A 19,884-nucleotide genomic window follows, 5' to 3' on the forward strand; every position below is an offset into this window, starting at 1 on the left:
TTTACATTTATACATTTTAAATGCATGCTGATTAGGTTATTTATAGTGGACAGCACAGTACAGCAACATCAGTAAGTTGACATGTTCAAGTTTAATTTAAAAATAATTAGTAATGACTTCTGAATCAGTTGTAAAGATTATGAAGTTTCTGGTACCACTGAGCAGCTTAACATCATCAGTAGTACACTATATGTGAATACAATTTAGGGGAAACTTCTAAAATTACAGAAGGAGTTCAGTAAATGAATAGGTAAAATGTTCAAAGGTTTACATTGCTTGCTTGCTTGTAGTTTGAGTAATATGATGAATTACATTGCTTTCTTTTTCTGAAACCATACAATTTGACATCTTTCATCTGCCTTTTTTCATGCGCCATCATGTGGTTATTGAAAGGAAAGCAAAAAGCATACTTATTTGGAGGAAAAGCCTCATATAAAGTTAATACAGTAAAGTAACATTTCACACCTTCTCCACATACAACACCAAAGAAGTTTCTCTACGCTATCAAATATTAATGACTGCTAGGAATTTTAAGGGTCAGATTAATTAAAGTGACATATACAGCAAGAATTAAGACCAAACATTTTTGTATCACATTTCATTCTGTTCAAGAGCATGCATTGCTGTAGATGGAATCTTACTTGAGCTAAGCAACTCAATTTTCTTTCCTCCCATGCTCTTAAGAAATAAACGCAACATAGTTTGTATTTCACTTAACAATTACTAATTTAATGGAAGATAGCTTTCATCATAAAACTAAAGCTGTGAAGCACCCACAATATCTTCTTAATAGTTATCAAAAATATTGTTCAACTTGAAAATTATGAACTTCTTTAGACAACTGATTGGCTAGCCACATAGTTTCTACCATCAGTAGCCTATAGATATGGAAGTGAATTCACCTTCAGCACAGCAGATAACCAGTGGTGCTTGTTTCCCCACTCTCGAGAAATTGACTTGTGGTAAAAGCCAATGATCCATGATGAAATAAGATTACTGAATTTAGAAGTTAGCTTTGGGTTAATCAACTGATAACTGCAAAAGACAGAAAGCTCTTAAGCTGATAGAATTGCTTTTCTGGAAGGCAACACTGGAAGATGGTTATTGATCCTGGAACCAGGAGCCAGTCCTGAGAAGGGATGGAGAGGTGTCTTTCTAATGCCAGATTCAAGTGCTGCCCAATGTGATGCTTCAAGCAGCTTTTTAAACTTCCATCAACATTTTTTTAAAGCTGATAATGCATCATTGGGAAACTGCTGTTACAAGCATACCAGCCTACATGTATAAGAAGGATGCATCTTAAATCAAAACTTTAATTCTTAACTTGGAATGGAGAAAGTATGCATAGCAACAAGAGAAAATGGAAAGAGGTTATTGCTTTCCTTAGAGATGTACAGCTATTATATATGAGATGCACAAATAATTCAGAGGATAAGGGCCAATAATGGTCAAAGGATGGGAAAGGAATGGACTAATTAATTCCACTCTCAGATTTTCAGCACTCAGCATTATAGCATGATCCAACTACATACAATTTCCATACAGGTTCTATCAACTTACAAAAATATATATAAGAGGAATTATGTCCAAGTCACATTTCCAATAAAACTAGTTTCCCATCAGAAAATTGAAGCACAACAATTATGCATTATCATGTTTGTACAAAACATGTTTTCAAAAGTTAATCTGACACACACAATTGGACACCTACCAGTTCAGATTTAAAGTATCCTATCGTGTTTTCATCCAGCTGGAAATACCTTCTTTTCCAGTTCTTCATCTATGTAAAATAAAAAGTAAAAAATAAAATAAACATAATTCCAGTCTAGGGATCATCAAACAGTTTATTCAGGGGAGTCTTAATATCCAGGCCATATTTTTTAGCATAGCTTGTAACATTTGGGGAAGAGTTGTCTCTGTTTTCATTTGCTGAGAATGGTTCTGAATAGGGGAGGAAAATACAACTAGAACTTGAGGCAACTGAAAGTGAGTCTTTCCACCATGTCCAGATGTGACTGAAAGTATTTTCAATTCTCCTTTTCCCCAAAAGAGGCAGTTACAAATGAAGCAATTGATAGCTATCAAATAATCAACTTTTTTAACATGAGCCAGCAAATCACAGGTTGCCCTCTAAGTTGGGAAAGGTTTTGATTTCTCTTTCTGGTTACTCCAAGCAAGATGACAGAGCCAAACTGCAGCTGCCCATCTACTCCAGCTGATGTTACTTCCAGCAATCTTTTACCAATGGGACAATTCCAAACAATAGTCAAAGTCAAGGCTGCTTCTAATTGTATTGTTGAGGCAGCTTGATACTGTTTCCATACTATGGCTGCTCCATCTCATAAACACCAGAACATGCATGATGCAAACTGGTCCCTGCTTTTTTTTTTTTTTTTTTTTTGCCTCAGTGTTGCTATAGTGCTGTATTGGTAGTGGATGATGGTCTAACATGGTGAATCTGATGAATACTAAAGGCTTAAAATACAGAGGAAATTTTAAGTATATAGAGTGGGGCCATACTTTTATTAACATTCTTCTGATCTTGTGTCTGAGCAAATGCAGCCAGGCATTATTTAATAATTAATTACATAAAACAGTTTCCCTCTAATGGGATTCTGAGCCTGTAAACAAAAACATTTTTCTTAAAGTGCAAACAAAATCATTCAGTTAACTTAACTTCTCTTTAAAAATCATTTCTAAATCACATGCTACTGCAGTGGTGGGGAATTGAATCTGGCCAGTGGACCAGATCCCTATCTCCCTGACTGCTTGCAGGCAAAATCTGACAAGTGAGTGGATCAGCTATCTGTTACATCACATGGCATCTGGCGATGATGCACTCTGATGTCCACACAATAACTGGGACTGCCACAAAGGGTATGAAAAGAGCCCTGAGGGGTGCTTTGAAGTACAGTGATACCTCAAACAGCTCTGTTCTCAAATGCTCTGTCTCTAGAATGCCGAAAACCCAGAAGTGCTCCTGTTTTCGAATGCTCCTTGGAACATGAACTTCCGAAGTGGTTCCCCTGTGCAGAAACCTAGCTGTCAGCCAATCGGAAGCCATGCCTTGGAACTCAAATATTTTGGAAGTTGAACGGTCTTCCGGAATGGATTATGTTCGAGTTCTGAGGTACCACTGTACTTAACAGCTGGTCGTTGGTGCATCAAAGTGCTGAGCAGGGTTCTTTGCAAGGAGAAAGCGGCTTCCAAAGAGCCCTGCTCGATGCCAACTTCAAGGTTTTCTTCCTACTAAGATTAGCTGTACGCAGCCAATCCCTGCTGTCTTGCCCTCCCTCTCAACTGGCTGGTGGTGATAGAGAGCCTTCTTTGTTATTACACAATTGTGAGCACACTTTAAGGCTCTCACTTGCACACTGGCAGCCACCATCTCCACCTGCTCCTCACCTGACATCACATGTGACATCAGGAGTAGGACAGAAGGCCATGGTTTGAGGGAAATGGCTTTAAGAGCCAAGCCAGAACCCACGTGGGTCCAAATATGGCCCACAGGCCAGAGGCTCCCCACCTGGGATGCTCCTAAATGTCAGGGTCTGGAAGTTACCAAAGAGCCCTGGAGTTTCTCCTCTTTCCCAAAGAATTTTAACCAGATTCATTCCATTGGCAAAAAAACCTCTCTTGCTTTAGCATCATATAGAACAATGAGTCATTAACATCAGAAATGCATCTTAGTCACTTACCACTGCTCCTTGTTTAACACAGTAGCCAGCTTTAATCACAGCATTATCTGGGGGGTGCTTAGCAGAAAAATAAGGAAGGTGGCTTTGGGACCGTTTCAAGTAGTTTTTATCACCTTCACCACATTCATTTACCTCTTCTTTCTAGAAATAAAACAAAACTACTTAATGGTAAGGTCTAAAAATCATCATCAACCCCTCCACTACTTTCCCCTAACATCATTCCAGATTATAAAATTGGTGCACCACTAAATACATATTTTCAATCTATCAGGGCTTTTATACACTTGTGTCTCTACTTCACCTCAGGTTTCTTTTATGTACAAAGAAATGGCATGTAGCTCATCACACTTTCAGGATAAATAATATATATAAACCAGTAAGCTTGTTCTACAAATTTGGTAATAGCTCCACCTCCCAAATCTGTCAACTATTTCCAACTATCTGTAAAAACAAAGGTGGTTTTTTAGGGGGTGTTTCCTATATTTTTCAAGAGCCAGGCCAGTACAAAGTTTACTAAATCAAAGTTTCATTTTGATTATGCTGTGCAAGGAACATTCCTGATTCTATCAGCTTTCTCCCTTTACTGGAGGCAACATGTAAGGATCTGCAATTATATGCATAATGAAGCTGTCCCTCTTAGAACCGCTTCTCATGTTATATTCTATCTCAGTATTAGCATTAACAAGTATAATGTCTAGAATCACTTGGTTACCAGGTTTTATTACTGCTAGTGTTGATTCACTACCAGGCACAAGCATCTTGCAAATCTACCATCCACAAAACCGGACTCAATCCTAGTTTAGAACTAAGTACCCAACAACTGCAAATAGTAGCAACTCATTTTGCAACAAGGAGTTTGTAAAAACAGGTTTCCCTCCACCTCAAAAAGCATTTTCATATAGGTGTGTTATTATATATAAATACAATGTATACATTATCACACACACATACATGTACATACATGCACATACATACATTTAAACATAGTTTTAAGCAAAATAAAATTGAAAATAAGATTTTGATTCTAGATTAAGTAGTCCCATATACACCCTGAATACATATACAGTCATACCTTGGATCTTGAATGCCTTGGCTCCGAAAACAAATCGGCTCCCAAACGATCGAAACCCAGAAGTGAGTGTTCCAGTTTTTGAATGTTCTTTTGGAAGCCGAACATCTGACTGGGCTTTGGTGGCTTCCGATTGGCTGCAGGAGCTTCCTATAGCCAATCAGAAGCCGCGCTTTGGTTTTCAAATGTTTTGGAAGTCGAATGTACTTCCAGAAGGGATTCCGTTCAACATCCAAGGTACAACTGTACAAAATTCCTGCATATGAAGACTAGCCTTCTCATTTCAATACAAAAAGCATGTCTATACATGCACAGCAATGTATGCATTTATCACAATAGAAGAGGCAACATTTGGGGGCAATAGAAATCCCATGCTCCAAGCAATCACTCAACTGAAGGAATAGATGGCCAATAACCAAATACTTCTGATAAAGTTGTTATAAAAGGGCACACTGCTACCTGAGTAGGGGTTATTATAGGAACACCACCAACAATCTCTGTCCTGTAAGACATCTGCTTCTTTAACCCCACATTTTCAGTGTGACGTGTTGAATTATCAGTGTGAGACTGTGAATCAGTTTGCTTTGGTACCTGAAAATAATAAGCATTATAAATAGGGGAGAAAGCAAAAACCATTCTAACTTAGTATAATTATATATAGTTATATATCGCTTCAAACATCCCAGAGGCATTCAAAAACAAGTTACAATAATGCAAAATATTTAAGCTATTCAATTACCATATTTTTCGCCCTATAGGACGCACCGTCCTGTAAGGCGCACCTAGTTTTTTGGGGGTGGGGGGAAATAAAGGGGGGAAAATATTTTTTCCCCCAGGCGCGGGGCTGGGGCAGGGGAAGCCCGAGCTTCCCCCGACCCCAGCCCCCAGAACAGGCAACTCTCCGCAAGCCGTGGGAGCCCGGTGCCGGGCTCCCGTGCCTTGCGGAGAGCTGCGCGAAGCCTGGGCGTGCTGAGCTCAGCGCGCCCAGCCTTCGGCATGCAGGCAACTCTCTGCAAGCCTTGCGGAGAGCTGCGCGAAGCCTGGAGAGCGAGAGGGATCAGTGCACACCGACCCCTCTCACTCTCCAGGCTTCAGCGAAAGCCTGCATTCGCCCCATAGGACGCACACACATTTCCCCTTCATTTTTGGAGGGGAAAAAGTGTGTCCTATGGGGCAAAAAATACGGTAAACAATATCAACATAAGATACTAGAAAGTGTTCATCCAAAAAAAAAAATATCATCTAAAAACAATACGAAATATCCATCTGCTCCATACAGGAGAAATAGATAAATATTTGTAGAAATTACATGCTTTGATTTATTGACCTGCATTTTCCAAGTTCAAGACATTCAAAAGTAGGAATTTGATTTCTGTTTCTAGTTCCTTTTGCAGTGTCCCTTCCTTTCTACACCATCTCAATTTTGGCCATAATGTTTTACTAGTTATGACCCTTTAATATATATATATATATATATCTGGAGGCAGGGTAAGCACTAGATCTACCTGAAAATGACATAGAAAACCAAACATATTGTTGCTGTGTTTGTTCAAGTATAGTGGAATTCTATGTAGAATGACTCTACCATCCACAAACAATTACTTACTGTGATTTTGGTAGCTTTGTTCAGGACATTCACCCATTCAACTAAGTCTTGCTGATCATTGGCTTGTAGGAAGTATTTCCTCATCCCTGCATTCATGACTGTTAAGAGACAGGAGGAATGGATTTCATTAACTAAAATAAAACCTATGTTGTTCTTTTTCTAGGCATTGTAACAAAGCTCAAAGTCAAACTGGGTACATTACTCCTTATCCCAAAGCTATAAAACCCAAGTTCAGTGCTTTAATAGCATACACTCATCTGTCTAAATTAACTCTGTTTTGTTTATATATAGTTCTAGATGCAGGGGGTGGGGAGTGATGCATGTATTCCTGGTTCTCCTATCTCCTAACACACACACCCCTTCTCTCACTTTCCAAATAAGTATTGACCCCAACGCCCTTGCTGAACCAACACACCTGTATGATGGGAGGGGGAAATACAAAAAGAATAATCCTATTCTGGTTTGAAAACACCAGAAGTAATTTGTCCTTTTAAACAGACTTTTATTTATAAAAACACATAGGACCCAACACTTACAATAGGTGCTTCAAATCTAAAATTAGTGTTTAAATGCTGTTGAGGTAGAAGGAAAAACCAACAGGACTTTTAAAGCAAGAAAATGTGTATGCCATATCCTGATAGACACAGAATTTTTTGTTTGTTTGTTTGTTTGTTTGTTTGTTTTCTTTAGAGGGGGAGCCTACAGCACCCAGTATTCCCAGGCGGTCTCCCAGCCAAGTACTAACAAGGCCTGACCCTGCTTAGCTTCCAAGATCAGACGAGATCGGGCGTGTTCAGGGTAGTAGGGCCGTAGACACAGAATTTATACGAATGAACAAGCAACATCCGTAGAGCTGGTTTATGCCATTTTTATTGCATACATAAATCTGTAAGTAATTTCCTAGTGATTGGTAATCATATGGATTCTCTTAGCTAGCGCTATATTGTCACATTTCCTTTGTGTGTGTAACAGAGTACAGAAAAAGCATTAGAGCTCAAATAACCCACACAAAGACTGTTCATTTATATTAAATATTTGAGAATCTTTTTGCCACATGGCCACCTCCTTTCATCATGTCATGAAGTGTAAGCAACACATATAGGAAGCTAGTTGTCAGGAGCACTCTGATATGCAAGGAGATTATGTTTACTATGCTTCTGTAGTAGATCATAATTCTGAACAAACAGAAATATAAGTAAAAATGGCCCCACCACACAGTCAGATACTTAGTGCTATTGGGATCCCACAGTTGGACATAGCCTTTGGCAACACTACAAGCAATAGCTCCATAACAAGCCATGCCTGCAGCCATTCTTATAATTTGTTGCATATACTAACATGGCTATCTAGGCTTTGCTTAATCACTAGATGCATGTTAAACTCACTGCAAATAACAAATTAGCAGGCATTGTTAATACTGATGTGTATTAAAACATGACTCTCCTTTTTTCTGTTTTTGCTGCATAAAGTCCAGTGTATATAATGGTCCACAACATGAGAAAGGGAAAAAAATAAATATTTTACAACATATGAAGTGTTGATTAATAGTTAATTTTGTAAAAAAATAATAATACAGAAACAATGTTTTGATTATCCAATTATTAAATAAACCATTGGTAACTGCCACTTGTCGCTGTTGTTGTTGTTTAGTCGTTTAGTCTCTTCGTGACCCCATGGACCAGAGCACGCCAGGCACTTCTGTCTTCCACTGCCTCCCGCAGTTTGGTCAGACTCATGTTTGTAGCTTCGAGAACACTGTCCAACCACCTCGTCCTCTGTCGTCCCCTTCTCCTTGTGCCCTCAATCTTTCCCAACATCAGGGTCTTTTCCAGGGAGTCTTCTCTTCTCATGAGGTGGCCAAAGTATTGGAGCCTCAGCTTCACGATCTGTCCTTCCAGTGAGCACTCAGGGCTAATTTCCTTATGATCAACAATTTTGCTAATTTAGATACTGCCAATATCTAATCTATAAAAAGAATAACTTTTCTTCTTTAAATTACCGGTAGAAGGAAACCTTAAAAATGAATTAACTTGAATTCCAAATAGATATTTGGTAAGAAATGTGCAGAACATATCCTGGTTGCAGTTAACAACAACAACAACATTTATGCAGTCTACTACAACTTACCAAAGCAGAATTCTGCCTTTGGCCTCAGTTTAGTTGCATCACTAACCTAAAAAAAATGACAGTTATACGTATTACCATAATAAAAATTATCATGTACAACATAAAGATTCCTTATAATACACCTTGATTTGTGTATTGATTACAAACACACATTACACTAGTACACAGATCCACATAAAACACCAGTGAGCTATGTCATCTCTACAAAGGACTCTAGAAATGGAGTATTTCTGTGGTTAAAGGTAACATGCAAAGGGTGGGGCCTGCAAAGAATGGAAACACATGTAATATTATCCAAACTAAACTTATTCTTTACTTTAACAGATCAATCCTACCAGATTGGGGGGGGGGGACGGACCATTTTCTTTACTGATAGGCAAAGAGGCTAGTAGCCTGTGTTGCCATGCTGCCCACCAAGCATAGAACTTCCTTTCTTCTGCTTCCTTAGCAGGCTAGTAAAAAACTTTGCAGGCAAGTTACTTTTGTGGGCTTACTGATATGACTGAAAAAATAACGTTTATTATTATTTCATCTGTATACCACTCTTCATAAAAATCAAAGAGCAGTTTACACAATAAACATGAAAATATAATAATAAACAAATTAACAAGCCCAAATAAGGCACAGATATAAACATGAAAAAAGTATATTTTGTATCAGCTTTTTTCTTAATGTATTAAAGCTCCTGATTCTGAACTCTTAGACTTCCAAAAAACAGATAGTGGCGTTTCAACTCTTTTTTAATTCATTTTTCACATACTGGTTTCTTCCTTGGTTCTGTGACATATGTTTGTGCAGTTTGTGTAGTGAGAAATACTGAGAAATCCATAACAGGCCGGAAGCAAGGGAATCGGAGATCTTTAAAGGCCTTACCAATATGTACAAGGAGCTAAGAACTTGGCATTTCTGCACTAAGTATTGCAATGTTTTATGTTTCACAACATTTAAATTTATTTTTCCGATATTTACCCAAAAGGTAGTTTCTTTTTAATATTGCACTGAAATGCAGCAAAAATGCTTCCACATATATTAGTACAACCTTTAAATAGTAAATCAGTGATTTGAAGTAGATGTAATGAATTCATTTATTCCCTATTGCCTGCTTTTCCCCCCCCTAAGGATATTTACCAAGTTGTAAAACTATAGAAGATATATCAGAGACTAAAAACAAACATTAAATGCTTGTTTTGTGTACTGAGGTCTTTTCCACAAAGAATCCCACCCCCAAAGTAAATAAGATTATAAATAGTCTGACTGTGGGATACAAATACTCAAAATACAATTATATCAAAGCTGTCCACACACTCTGCACTCTCTTCCCAACACACTAGTTTCACTCATACTCCAGCAGACAAGCTTTCATCTACATTATTTACTTTAATAATAATAATAATAATAATAATAATAATAATAATAATAATTTATTATTTATACCCCGCCCATCTGGCTGGGCCTCCCCAGCCACTCTGGGCGGCTTCCATAAAAACCAAAAATACAGTAAAATATCACACGTTAAAAACTTCCCTGAACAGGGCTGCCTTAAGATGTCTTCTGAATGTCAGGTAGTTGTTTATCGCTTTGACATCTGCTGGAAGGGCGTTCCACAGGGTGGGCGCCACTACCGAGAAGGCCCTCTGCCTGGTTCCCTGTAGCTTCGCTTCTCGCAATGAGGGAACCGCCAGAAGGCCCTCGGCGCTGGACCTCAGCGTCCGGGCAGAATGATGGGGGTGGAGACGGTCCTTCAGGTATACTGGACCAAGGCCGTTTAGGGCTTTAAAGGTCAGCACCAACACTTTGAATTGTGCTCGGAAACATACTGGGAGCCAATGTAGGTCTTTCAAGACCAGTGTTATATGGTCTCGGCGGCCGCTCCCAGTCACCAGTCTAGCTGCCGCATTCTGGATTAGTTGTAGTTTCTGAGTCACCTTCAAAGGTAGCCCCACGTAGAGTGCATTGCAGTAGTCCAAGCGGAAGATAACCAGAGCATGCACCACTCTGGCGAGACAGTCCGCAGGCAGATAGGGTCTCAGCCTACGTACCAGATGGAGTTGGTAAACAGTTGTCCTGGACATAGATTTGACCTGTGCCTCCATGGACAGCTGTGAGTCCAAAATGACTCCCAGGCTGTGCACCTGGTCCTTCAGGGGCACAGTTACCCCATTCAGGACCAGGGAATCCTCCACACCTGCCCGCCTCCTGTCCCCCAGAAACAGTACTTCTGTCTTGTCAGGATTCAACCTCAATCTGTTAGCCACCATCCATCCTCCAACCGCCTCCAGACACTCACACAGGACCGTCACTGCCCTCACTGGTTCTGATTTAAAAGAGAGGTAGAGCTGGGTATCATCCGCATACTGATGAACACCCAGCCCAAACCTCCTGATGATCTCTCCCAGCGGCTGCATGTAAATGTTGAAAAGCTTGGGGGAGAGGACAGAACCCTGAGGCACCCCACAAGTGAGAGCCCAGGGGTCTGAACACTCATCCCCCACCACCACTTTCTGAACACGGCCCAGGAGGAAGGAGCGGAACCACTGTAGGACAGTGCCTCCAGCTCCCAGCCCCTCAAGACGGTCCAGAAGGATGTTATGGTCGATGGTATCAAACGCCGCTGAGAGATCCAGCAGAACTAGGAAACAGCTCTCACCTTTGTCCCTAGCCCGCCGGAGATCATCAACCAGTGCGACCAAGGCAGTTTCAGTCCCATGATGAGGCCTGAATCCCGACTGGAAGGGATCCAAATGGTCCGCTTCTTCCAGGCGTGCCTGGAGTTGTTCGGCAACCGCTCGCTCTATCACCTTGCCCAAGAATGGAAGATTTGAGACTGGGCGATAGTTGGCCATTGTGGCAGCATCTAAAGATGGTTTTTTAAGAAGCGGTTTAATAACCGCCTCTTTCAGTGGGTCTGGGAAGGCTCCCTCACGGAGGGAAGCATTCACCACCCCACGAAGCCCATCGCCCAGTCCTTCCCGGCTAGCTTTTATAAGCCAGGATGGGCAAGGATCCAGGAGACAGGTGGTTGGTTTCACTCATCCAAGCAGCCTGTCCACATCCTCGGAGGTAACAGATTGGAATTGATCCCACTCAACTTGACTAGACAGAACTCTAGCACTCTCCCGCCCCGGCCCTGCTCCCACGGTGGAGTCTACTTCTTCCCGAATCTGAGCGATTTTATCTGCAAAAAACTTTGCAAAATCATTTTCTTTCAGAGAAAATACTGAATTCAGACATTAACAATAAACTATGACCTAGTCCTACATGAATGAGCCTAAGACTCATAGGCTCATGGACCCCCCCCCCCTCTCCTCTGGAGGGGCTGCAAGGAGAAAAGCAGCAGCAGACTTTTGAACAACTGATTGGCGGTACATTCACTTCTTGAAAACCCATGTAGTTTTTAACTATGGTTCACCAAAACAAGCCAACTATAAACAGGGGTTTATTGGCTTGTTCAGAAACCATAAATAAAAATGGGCTCAACATGACACATGCACGTGTACAAACACTACCCAAAGTACTGCAACTAGTTTCAGAATTCTGACTTTGAATTCTTCCTTTCCAATGTTCTCAGAAACAATAGCCAAAAGAAAGACACATATTTACTAGCTACATCTTAAAGAAGTTACTCACATCTCAATTCCTTTCAAAGTGTGTTATGAATTTGGAAATTCAATCTTTAGAGGAACGCATACATACCTTTGAAATGTAGGTAAGTTTAATGGCTCCAACTGGCGGAGATCCAGAGGGAAGGTTCTGTAGTCAAGAAAATAGTTTTTATTTTATTGTGCAGTGCTATCAATTAAGACAATATATGCCCAAATTTTCAAACCATCACATTAAAAAAAAAACATTCAAAAGATAGAATATTTTTCTAACATGTTCTTATCTATTTGATCTTTATTAGAAAGATCTCCCTCCAACACGGAGGGAGGAGCATTGGCCCCAGTCCCATGAGGTGCTGGGGTGAAACCGCCACCGCTCCTACCACTGTCAGCACCTGGCACAGGGACGAAAGAGGCAGCTGGAGAAGGAAGGTAAGGAGCTGGGCGGCAGGCAGGTTCCACCCATGATATACTGCTGGGTGAAGGCACCATCATGCTCTGGTCCTCAAACCAATCCTGGACGATGTATTACACCAAATACAGCTTTCAGAAAAGCTCTGAGGCTTTGTTCAAAAGCTTGAAATCCACATAGAACAAAATATTCTAAGAACTAGTAATTGCAATTCCTTTTTCATTCTCCCCTCTGTGTTACACCCAATTACGCCAGCCAGCTTAATCCTGCTTGTTTTTGGAAACAGCTTCCTTAATTGCACTTGTTTCATGAATCTGAACATTCCACCTCCTCCTATATTTTAGCTTATTTTATTTTATTTTTAATTTAAGCAGGTTTTTCTTCTGGCTGATGCTTTTACCCTTTCTAGATTTTGCTAATTTCTCTAATTTGAAAATAATCCTGGCAACCTGTTTGAAGGGTGGGGTAGAAATCTCTATAACGTAATTATCCGGCCCAGCAGCACCTTCTGTGTAACAGAATGCTGCTACCATTGTGTTTTGTTATTTTAAAATAAACTCCTACACTAAAACAGCTTGCTAGCATCAGGTTAAAGGCTTAGCCTTAGCAAAACTAGTCTCTGACTGGCTCTTGATTATTACAATGTATTTCAGGTGCTGTGATTCATATAAACACTAACACACACCAAAATCGAAGTACTGTTGCTGCATAAATCAGGTGTCTCAAATTTAGGACCAAATGGTATTTTGCATCTTTTGCAGAAGTGCTCCACTGATTTCCATGAGTTTTCTCATGGGGTTCAATATGGTTAATAACTCTTTCATTCTGATTGAATCCAGTTAAATCCAAAGATTCTTACAAAATGGGTACAATGGCTCAGCGCTTAAATTGACACATGTCAAATGTATCTAAGTAACCAGGTAAACTTCCTTTGTTTTCACCCAGACATTATCTGGCACTGAGCCAGCCAATTCTTTATTTTCAAGTAAGCTTGAAGTTGAAAACTAGAAGTTTAAGTGTGAAAATCCTGACAATACCAACAAAGTTGTCTTTCTTTTCTAGATTACAGTGGTACCTTGGGTTAAGAACTTAATTTGTTCTGGAGGTCCGTTCTTAACCTGAAACTGTTCTTAACCTGAGGTACCATTTTAGCTAATGGGGGCTGCCGCTGCACCGCCACCGCGCGATTTCTGTTCTTATTCTGAAGCAAAGTTCTTAACGCAAGGTACTATTTCTGGGTTAGCGGAGTCTGTAACCTGAAGAGTCTGTAACCTGAGGTACCACTGTACAGCCTATAAACCTAGTCAAACAGCTGCCCAAGAGCCACTCTGAAAAGGAAGTTGGGGTTGGTGGGCCAAAGCACCACCACTGAAATGCTTGCCAAGATCTATAAACAAGTCTACTTCCCATTCCACCTTTTGTCTCTTGGATGTCAACTGTGGACTGGATGACATACCTCAAGTACAAATTTAGCCCAGAACCTGCCACCTGCTGACCATCAGCATTCAATCACAGTCTTCACACCTCAATTATTTGGGTCTCAGTTTTATCTTCAAACAAATGTGTCTAGGACCGTAGCCCAAGGTATCCAAACTTCAAACGGTAAATCATTTGGCCCATGAAGATGGAATCACAGGGCAAAATGAGAATTTAACAGAATATGTATCTGCACAAAGTTGAAAGGCACGTCAATACTTGCAGAATTTTTCCTTGAAATCTTCCAGCTCAATTCAATCTCATATTATTAAAAAGCACACACATTTAAAAGTATCCTGAAATGTTTTTACCTGTGGATTATCCATGTACCATACCAAATTATCTTCTCTTGTGTCCAATATGAAGTATCTCCGCAAAAACTTTCCACTGTTTTCATTTTCTTCAATGTCTAGAAAACCACAAATACGATTTTGACGATCCACATAAGGCATTTCTGAATTTGGACATTACACTGCAAAACAAAGAGTAGCAAATGTTTGCTTTACTAGCTGCACTTAATCAATACTGTTTCATTACTAGTTTCATCTAACGTACTTTCATAGCTTATTTTAGGAAAAGGTGATACTTAAATAAGCAAGCGGGGGGGGGGGGAATCCCCACTGAACTTTATAAAAAACAAAATAACATTGTGATTCACTAAACATTGCCCCAAACTCTGTTTTTCATGAGAGCACAGCAAGAGATTCCAAAATAGATGTGATACTTGAGAATATTTCCATATTGGCCCAAATATAAGCCACACCTGAATATAAGCCACACCTTTAAAATTGATTGGGGGGGGAGAGAGAAAAAAAATAAAAATACCCGAATGTAAGCTGCTCCATTCCTCGCTGCTCCTGGACGGGGGGGGGGGGGCTGCACTGCACTGCTGGCTGCCTTTCTGCTTCCTTGCTTTCTCCCTTCCTGGCCTTGGGGACTTTAACTTTTCCTGGTCAGAATTTGGGGGGAAAGTGAGGCTTATATTCAGGCCAATACGGTACATTACACTCAGAAGTCTGAATAATGTTAAAACTTACAGTCATCACATAATTAGAATTGCATGCTTCAAGTGCTACCAAGACCCTTTCAACCAAGGTATATAAAAAACAACAATAGTGGATTTATTCAGTTTCTAGAATATATTAATTATTAAGATATAATTGTGCTAAATCATTCTTTCAAAAAATATGCTGGGGTTAAAACCCTTTCTACAAGAGCAGTTGCAGACTTGGTTCACCGGCAATGTGTTGCATATGAGTGTTATATGAAGTTTCTATATTCAATTTATGTTTATTATTTTTTGGACTTTTAAACCTCATACAAAGAGGATGAATACTAATAAATAAATAATACTGGAGAGGAAGGAAGAGGTGAGGCAGGTGAATTAGGGATAAGGAAATGAGGGTGACATATTTGAATGCTTGATTACTTTTAATTATTGTTTGTTTGGCCTTCTTATCCTCTAAGCTTTCAATTAAGCATAATTGTGTTAAGTGAGCCCTCCTGGCACAGATACAGCATTTTTTTTTATAAATAACTGTTACAATATTATAAAGAATATTATAGGCTCAATCTAAGTGTTGGGCTATGACCTGGAAGACCATGGTTCAAATCCCCACACAGCCATGAAACTGACTGGTTGACCTTCGGCCAGCCACCATCCCTTAGTCTAAGCTACCTCACAGGGTTGTTGTGAGGGTGAAATGGAGAGGAGAACCATGTACACCACCCTGAGCTCCTGCGAAGAAAAAGCTGGTATATAAATGTAATAAATAAAAAACCACACAGACTTAATTGGGCAAGTCTTGGTACAACTTGCTTTCAAGCAAATGACTGAAGCTTAAGGCAAACATACTGCAGATTTGGCCACAATGGATCTCTCCACATGTTATCCTAGTTGATAGGGACAACTGGCACTTCTATTAAGCTTGTTGATAAACTGAAAAACAGAGTAAATCTCAACAGCCTAAGGGCACCACAAATTAGGGCAATGCAACTCTCCACCAGTGTTAGAAATTAGCCAAGCCCCAGGTGTATATTGTGACTGGTACGGATCCAATTCCAACCACGTGGAGATCTCTAAATGCCAGGCTGGCAACTGGGGAAAGCAAAATGTCACTTAGAGAACAAACTGAAATATTTTCCTTGAAGCTTCAATTTGTTTTATTCTGGATTGTTTTATCTGATGCTTTAATGTGCTGTAAACCGCTTTGAGATTTGTTCTTAAAAATATAAAGCGGTAGAGAAATCAATAATCATAATTGTGTTAATCTCCATTGCAAAAATAAAGGTGCTGAGACATTCCATTGTGGTAACCATAACCTTGGTTTATGACAATTAGATTATATATCTGAGTTTCTAACACTGCTCTCCACATTTGGCGCAACAAAAATGTATGGTTCTCAGTCCAAATACAAAATGTTTATACTGCCTGAAATATTTATGAAAGCTGGTATCCATTTTAAGTGTGTGTTCATGCCAATTGTATTTTGATTTAATAACTCATTGCTAAGCTCTTGTATCATTTGTTTAAAAGTGAGGAAGTATACATGTAGCAAGTTAATAAAAATATTTAAACAATGATGCAAATGAGGATATATAATCTCACAGACAATATGAACTATATTCAAACTTTTGAGATGTCTTAACACCACTCATTCGTGAATGCAGTGGACTGTGGAGTTATAATTATACTATTTGTCAGAACATGTTACAACATTTCACCACAATGCCTTGGAGCCATAGACAGAAACAGTGTTATTGAGAACAAGCAGGAAGAGAGAGAAAGAGTGCACTGGTATAAGGATAACCAACAAATACTTTGCATACTCCAGATCTTCTAGGACAAAGCAAGTATGGACACATATTCAGCCATTAGATTCTAAAGTTTATATCTGACATGTTTCCTTCACTACTTATACCACATCCAAGCAGCCAAAAATTTGAGCTAGTTTTATTTTCACTCCAATATGAAGCAAGGCATGATACCTACGTTTGGGAATTCTGTCAAATTAGCCAGGGTCATATACTAGCTAATATTCTCTGTATAAAATCTATAGCTTTGTGGCCTAGAAAAAAAGTTTTTATTTTATTACTCAGGGCCAGACTTCTATGGCCTTTATATTGGGTGGTGTATGTGTGTAATTACCAGATATCCCAGATTTATCCAGCCCTCACAACAGCATAGTCAAGTTTCTTCTGCTTGCCATTTACTGAAACCAAAACATAGTTACATAGATCTCAAGGGTTCAGTATTAATGTGCTTACCAGGAAGTACAGTCAAAACCTCAGTTGTCAAACATAATCCATTTCGGAAGTCTGTTTGGCTTCCGAAATGTTCGACAACCGTGGCACAGCTTCTGATTGGCTGCAAGATCTTCCTGCACTCAAGCGGAAGCTGTGACAGATATTCGGAAACTGGAGCATTTACTTCCGGGTTTTCGGTGTTCAGGAGCCAAAACGTTCCAAAATTGAGAGGTCCGGGAGTCAAGGTTTGACCGTATATCCCATACACAAGATCTGGGAAGTTAGAACTACTTCAGTCTTAAGAACAGCCAATTTTTTTAAAAAAGAACTGATTTAAACCAAATTTCCCATGTTATAGGTCATACATTTTCTTAATAAGAATGCGTATAAAGTGGCGGCTATAATGTAACAAAACAAACACAACCCAGGGACATAACAAAAAAAATTTAATCATGTAATTCTGCAGCACATCTAAGTTACATCAACTTAGATTTCTATTTAGTTTTCAATACACCTTTAAGGATTTTAAGGACTATCACTAACTGAAAGCTAATGCTAAAATCCTAATTATTTAATGGTTAATGCACATTTATCTAGCAGCAACAAAGCACAGTGGACTTCTGAGAAAACATGCGAATTTACTATGTGTAGAACTTTCAAGAAATTACTGAGCTAAGAATTTTTAACTCCATGAGATGAGCACTATATATTCTTGAAAAGTTGTTAAGATTCATAAGCTGAGAGCTGAACAAATTGCATAGGTCAGGTAACTAAATTCTATAAGAAGTTCTCTTAAAGATCACCCTGTGAATGATCCTGGTAAGATACTGGAGGATATTTTCTAGAAGAATATCTGAAGGGTCATAGGTTCCTCACTTCTGTTTAGCCAGGCTTTTACTTACTTGTGGTTGTTTTTTTTAAGAATCTGCTTTAGTTTTTAAATTCAAAATTAATTTTTATCCCTTCTGCTACTATATTATCACCTTCTGCCAATGTTCAAGACAGTTATGAGTCACAATGTGCTTCCTGCTTGGCCACTTCTAAGGAAGATGCAAAGCAAAATGCACATTACCCTCCGAAGGTGATAAGAACTAGGAGGAGTAATAACTGTAGCATGATTTCTATCACAAAGAGCTGAGTCTGGAATTATTGCTAATCTTTTGCAGAAGCTACATTCCAGCCACTTAACTTTTGAGGGCCAACATAGTATATGCAAGTATATTAACACCAAAAGTGCACTTCTGGATCTGAGCACTCTTGCAAAGATTGGAAGAACAGAATTCAAGCTTTTAGCAACCAGTGCAAAAAAACAAATCAAAAGCCACAACACTAGCTCATCTATGTTCACTGCTCTTCCAACCACTCCCTTGGTTTCATAAAAAGACAGATGAAAAGTTAAGTGATTTTCAACATTTCATCTACCTCCCATCACAACTGATCCCAAAGTAGGCTGTTTTTCCATTTCCATAACACTTTGCCCCGTGCACACCCAATACTGTTGAAATAATTTCAAACTGTCTGACAAACTGAATTCTGTAAACTAAAATTAACACAGTAAATAAACACATCCAAATTCAATTAGCATAATTTATTCTGGATCCAGACTGGCTTGATGCAAAACTCAAAGTCCTGCTTAGTGGGAAGCAAACTAAATACAATACAATGCTATGACACAAAAGTCCAATGCTACATACACTAGGGAGCTAACATACCACAAAAAGCATATTAAGTAATACTATAACCAGGGTTAACCACCTGATGGATCAAATATAGGGCAATCATGTCTTATGGTGATGAAATATTTAACATTATTTTATTAGTATTGTAATACATGGCCATAAAGACAAGTTACTAATTATTATATATCACTAGGTTATGCAAGTGTCAGTAATAAAAGAGGGGGAAACAATTCTCACTAGTTTTTGTTTGAAGCCACAAGGATAGTCTAAACACACACTTGGTTTTCAGTTTAGTGAAGAAACACATAGCCACTATTTAAAAAACAGGTATTAGTTTTAAATGTTGTTACAAAGCAGACAAGCAGGCATCTGTTTCTAAATGAAGATAGACAAAGGGTGTGTGTGCATGTGATATATAGATATATCACACCACATACTTCTGTAGCTTCGGATCAAGGGCCCTTCACTCTTGCCTTTGCTATCTGAAAACATAGTGATGCTAATAGAAAATGCTCACTGCATAAATAGCTGCATTCTTGGCTTCACAAAACATTTCACTAGATGAGTAGATTGACTAAGCAACTGAAACACTTCACAAGTCTAAATGAACTTTTCACTGGTCCAGCTTCTGTATCAATACAGAATTAAGTGCCCATGGGGGGCGGGGAATGGGTTTGAGCACACTTAACTCTTTGTGGGGTTGTAGCCTGTTTTTAAAAGACACCATTTGATTTTTGGCACTACATTCAAGAAGAATTTGAAAGGCTAAAGAGATGCAAAGATGAAAACTGTCCAAAGGGAACACAGTACAAGGAAAAGCTAAATAACTATGGACGTTAGCATACATAAGCTTCTGAAGATATGCACTGTGCCTAGTTTTCAAATGCTTAAAATACCATTTTAAAGTGGGACAATATTCAACATTAGTCATACCCACAGCAGACCCACTGAGTTCAAATTGAATAACTTCAG

General features: G+C 39.2%; 1 protein-coding gene across 6 annotated transcripts in view; it reads right to left on the reverse strand.

The window, feature by feature from the left end:
- PLEKHA1 (pleckstrin homology domain containing A1) overlaps positions 1-19,884 on the reverse strand; it is a 39,316-nt gene that overhangs the window by 13,160 nt on the left and 6,272 nt on the right. For all 6 annotated transcript variants that reach the window (XM_083741462.1, XM_083741465.1, XM_083741461.1 and 3 more), the window contains exons 2-8: positions 14,299-14,459; positions 12,194-12,250; positions 8,501-8,546; positions 6,374-6,471; positions 5,227-5,358; positions 3,699-3,839; positions 1,712-1,780 (exon numbers count right to left, since the gene is read on the reverse strand). In XM_083741462.1, coding sequence (XP_083597588.1) covers positions 1,712-1,780; positions 3,699-3,839; positions 5,227-5,358; positions 6,374-6,471; positions 8,501-8,546; positions 12,194-12,250; positions 14,299-14,439 — 684 coding nt within the window. In that variant the 5' untranslated portion in view covers positions 14,440-14,459. The remainder of the gene's footprint in view (positions 1-1,711; positions 1,781-3,698; positions 3,840-5,226; positions 5,359-6,373; positions 6,472-8,500; positions 8,547-12,193; positions 12,251-14,298; positions 14,460-19,884) is intronic.

This window comes from Podarcis gaigeae, assembly GCF_964106915.1.
Source record: "Podarcis gaigeae genome assembly, chromosome: 5".
NCBI lineage: Eukaryota > Metazoa > Chordata > Lepidosauria > Squamata > Lacertidae > Podarcis > Podarcis gaigeae.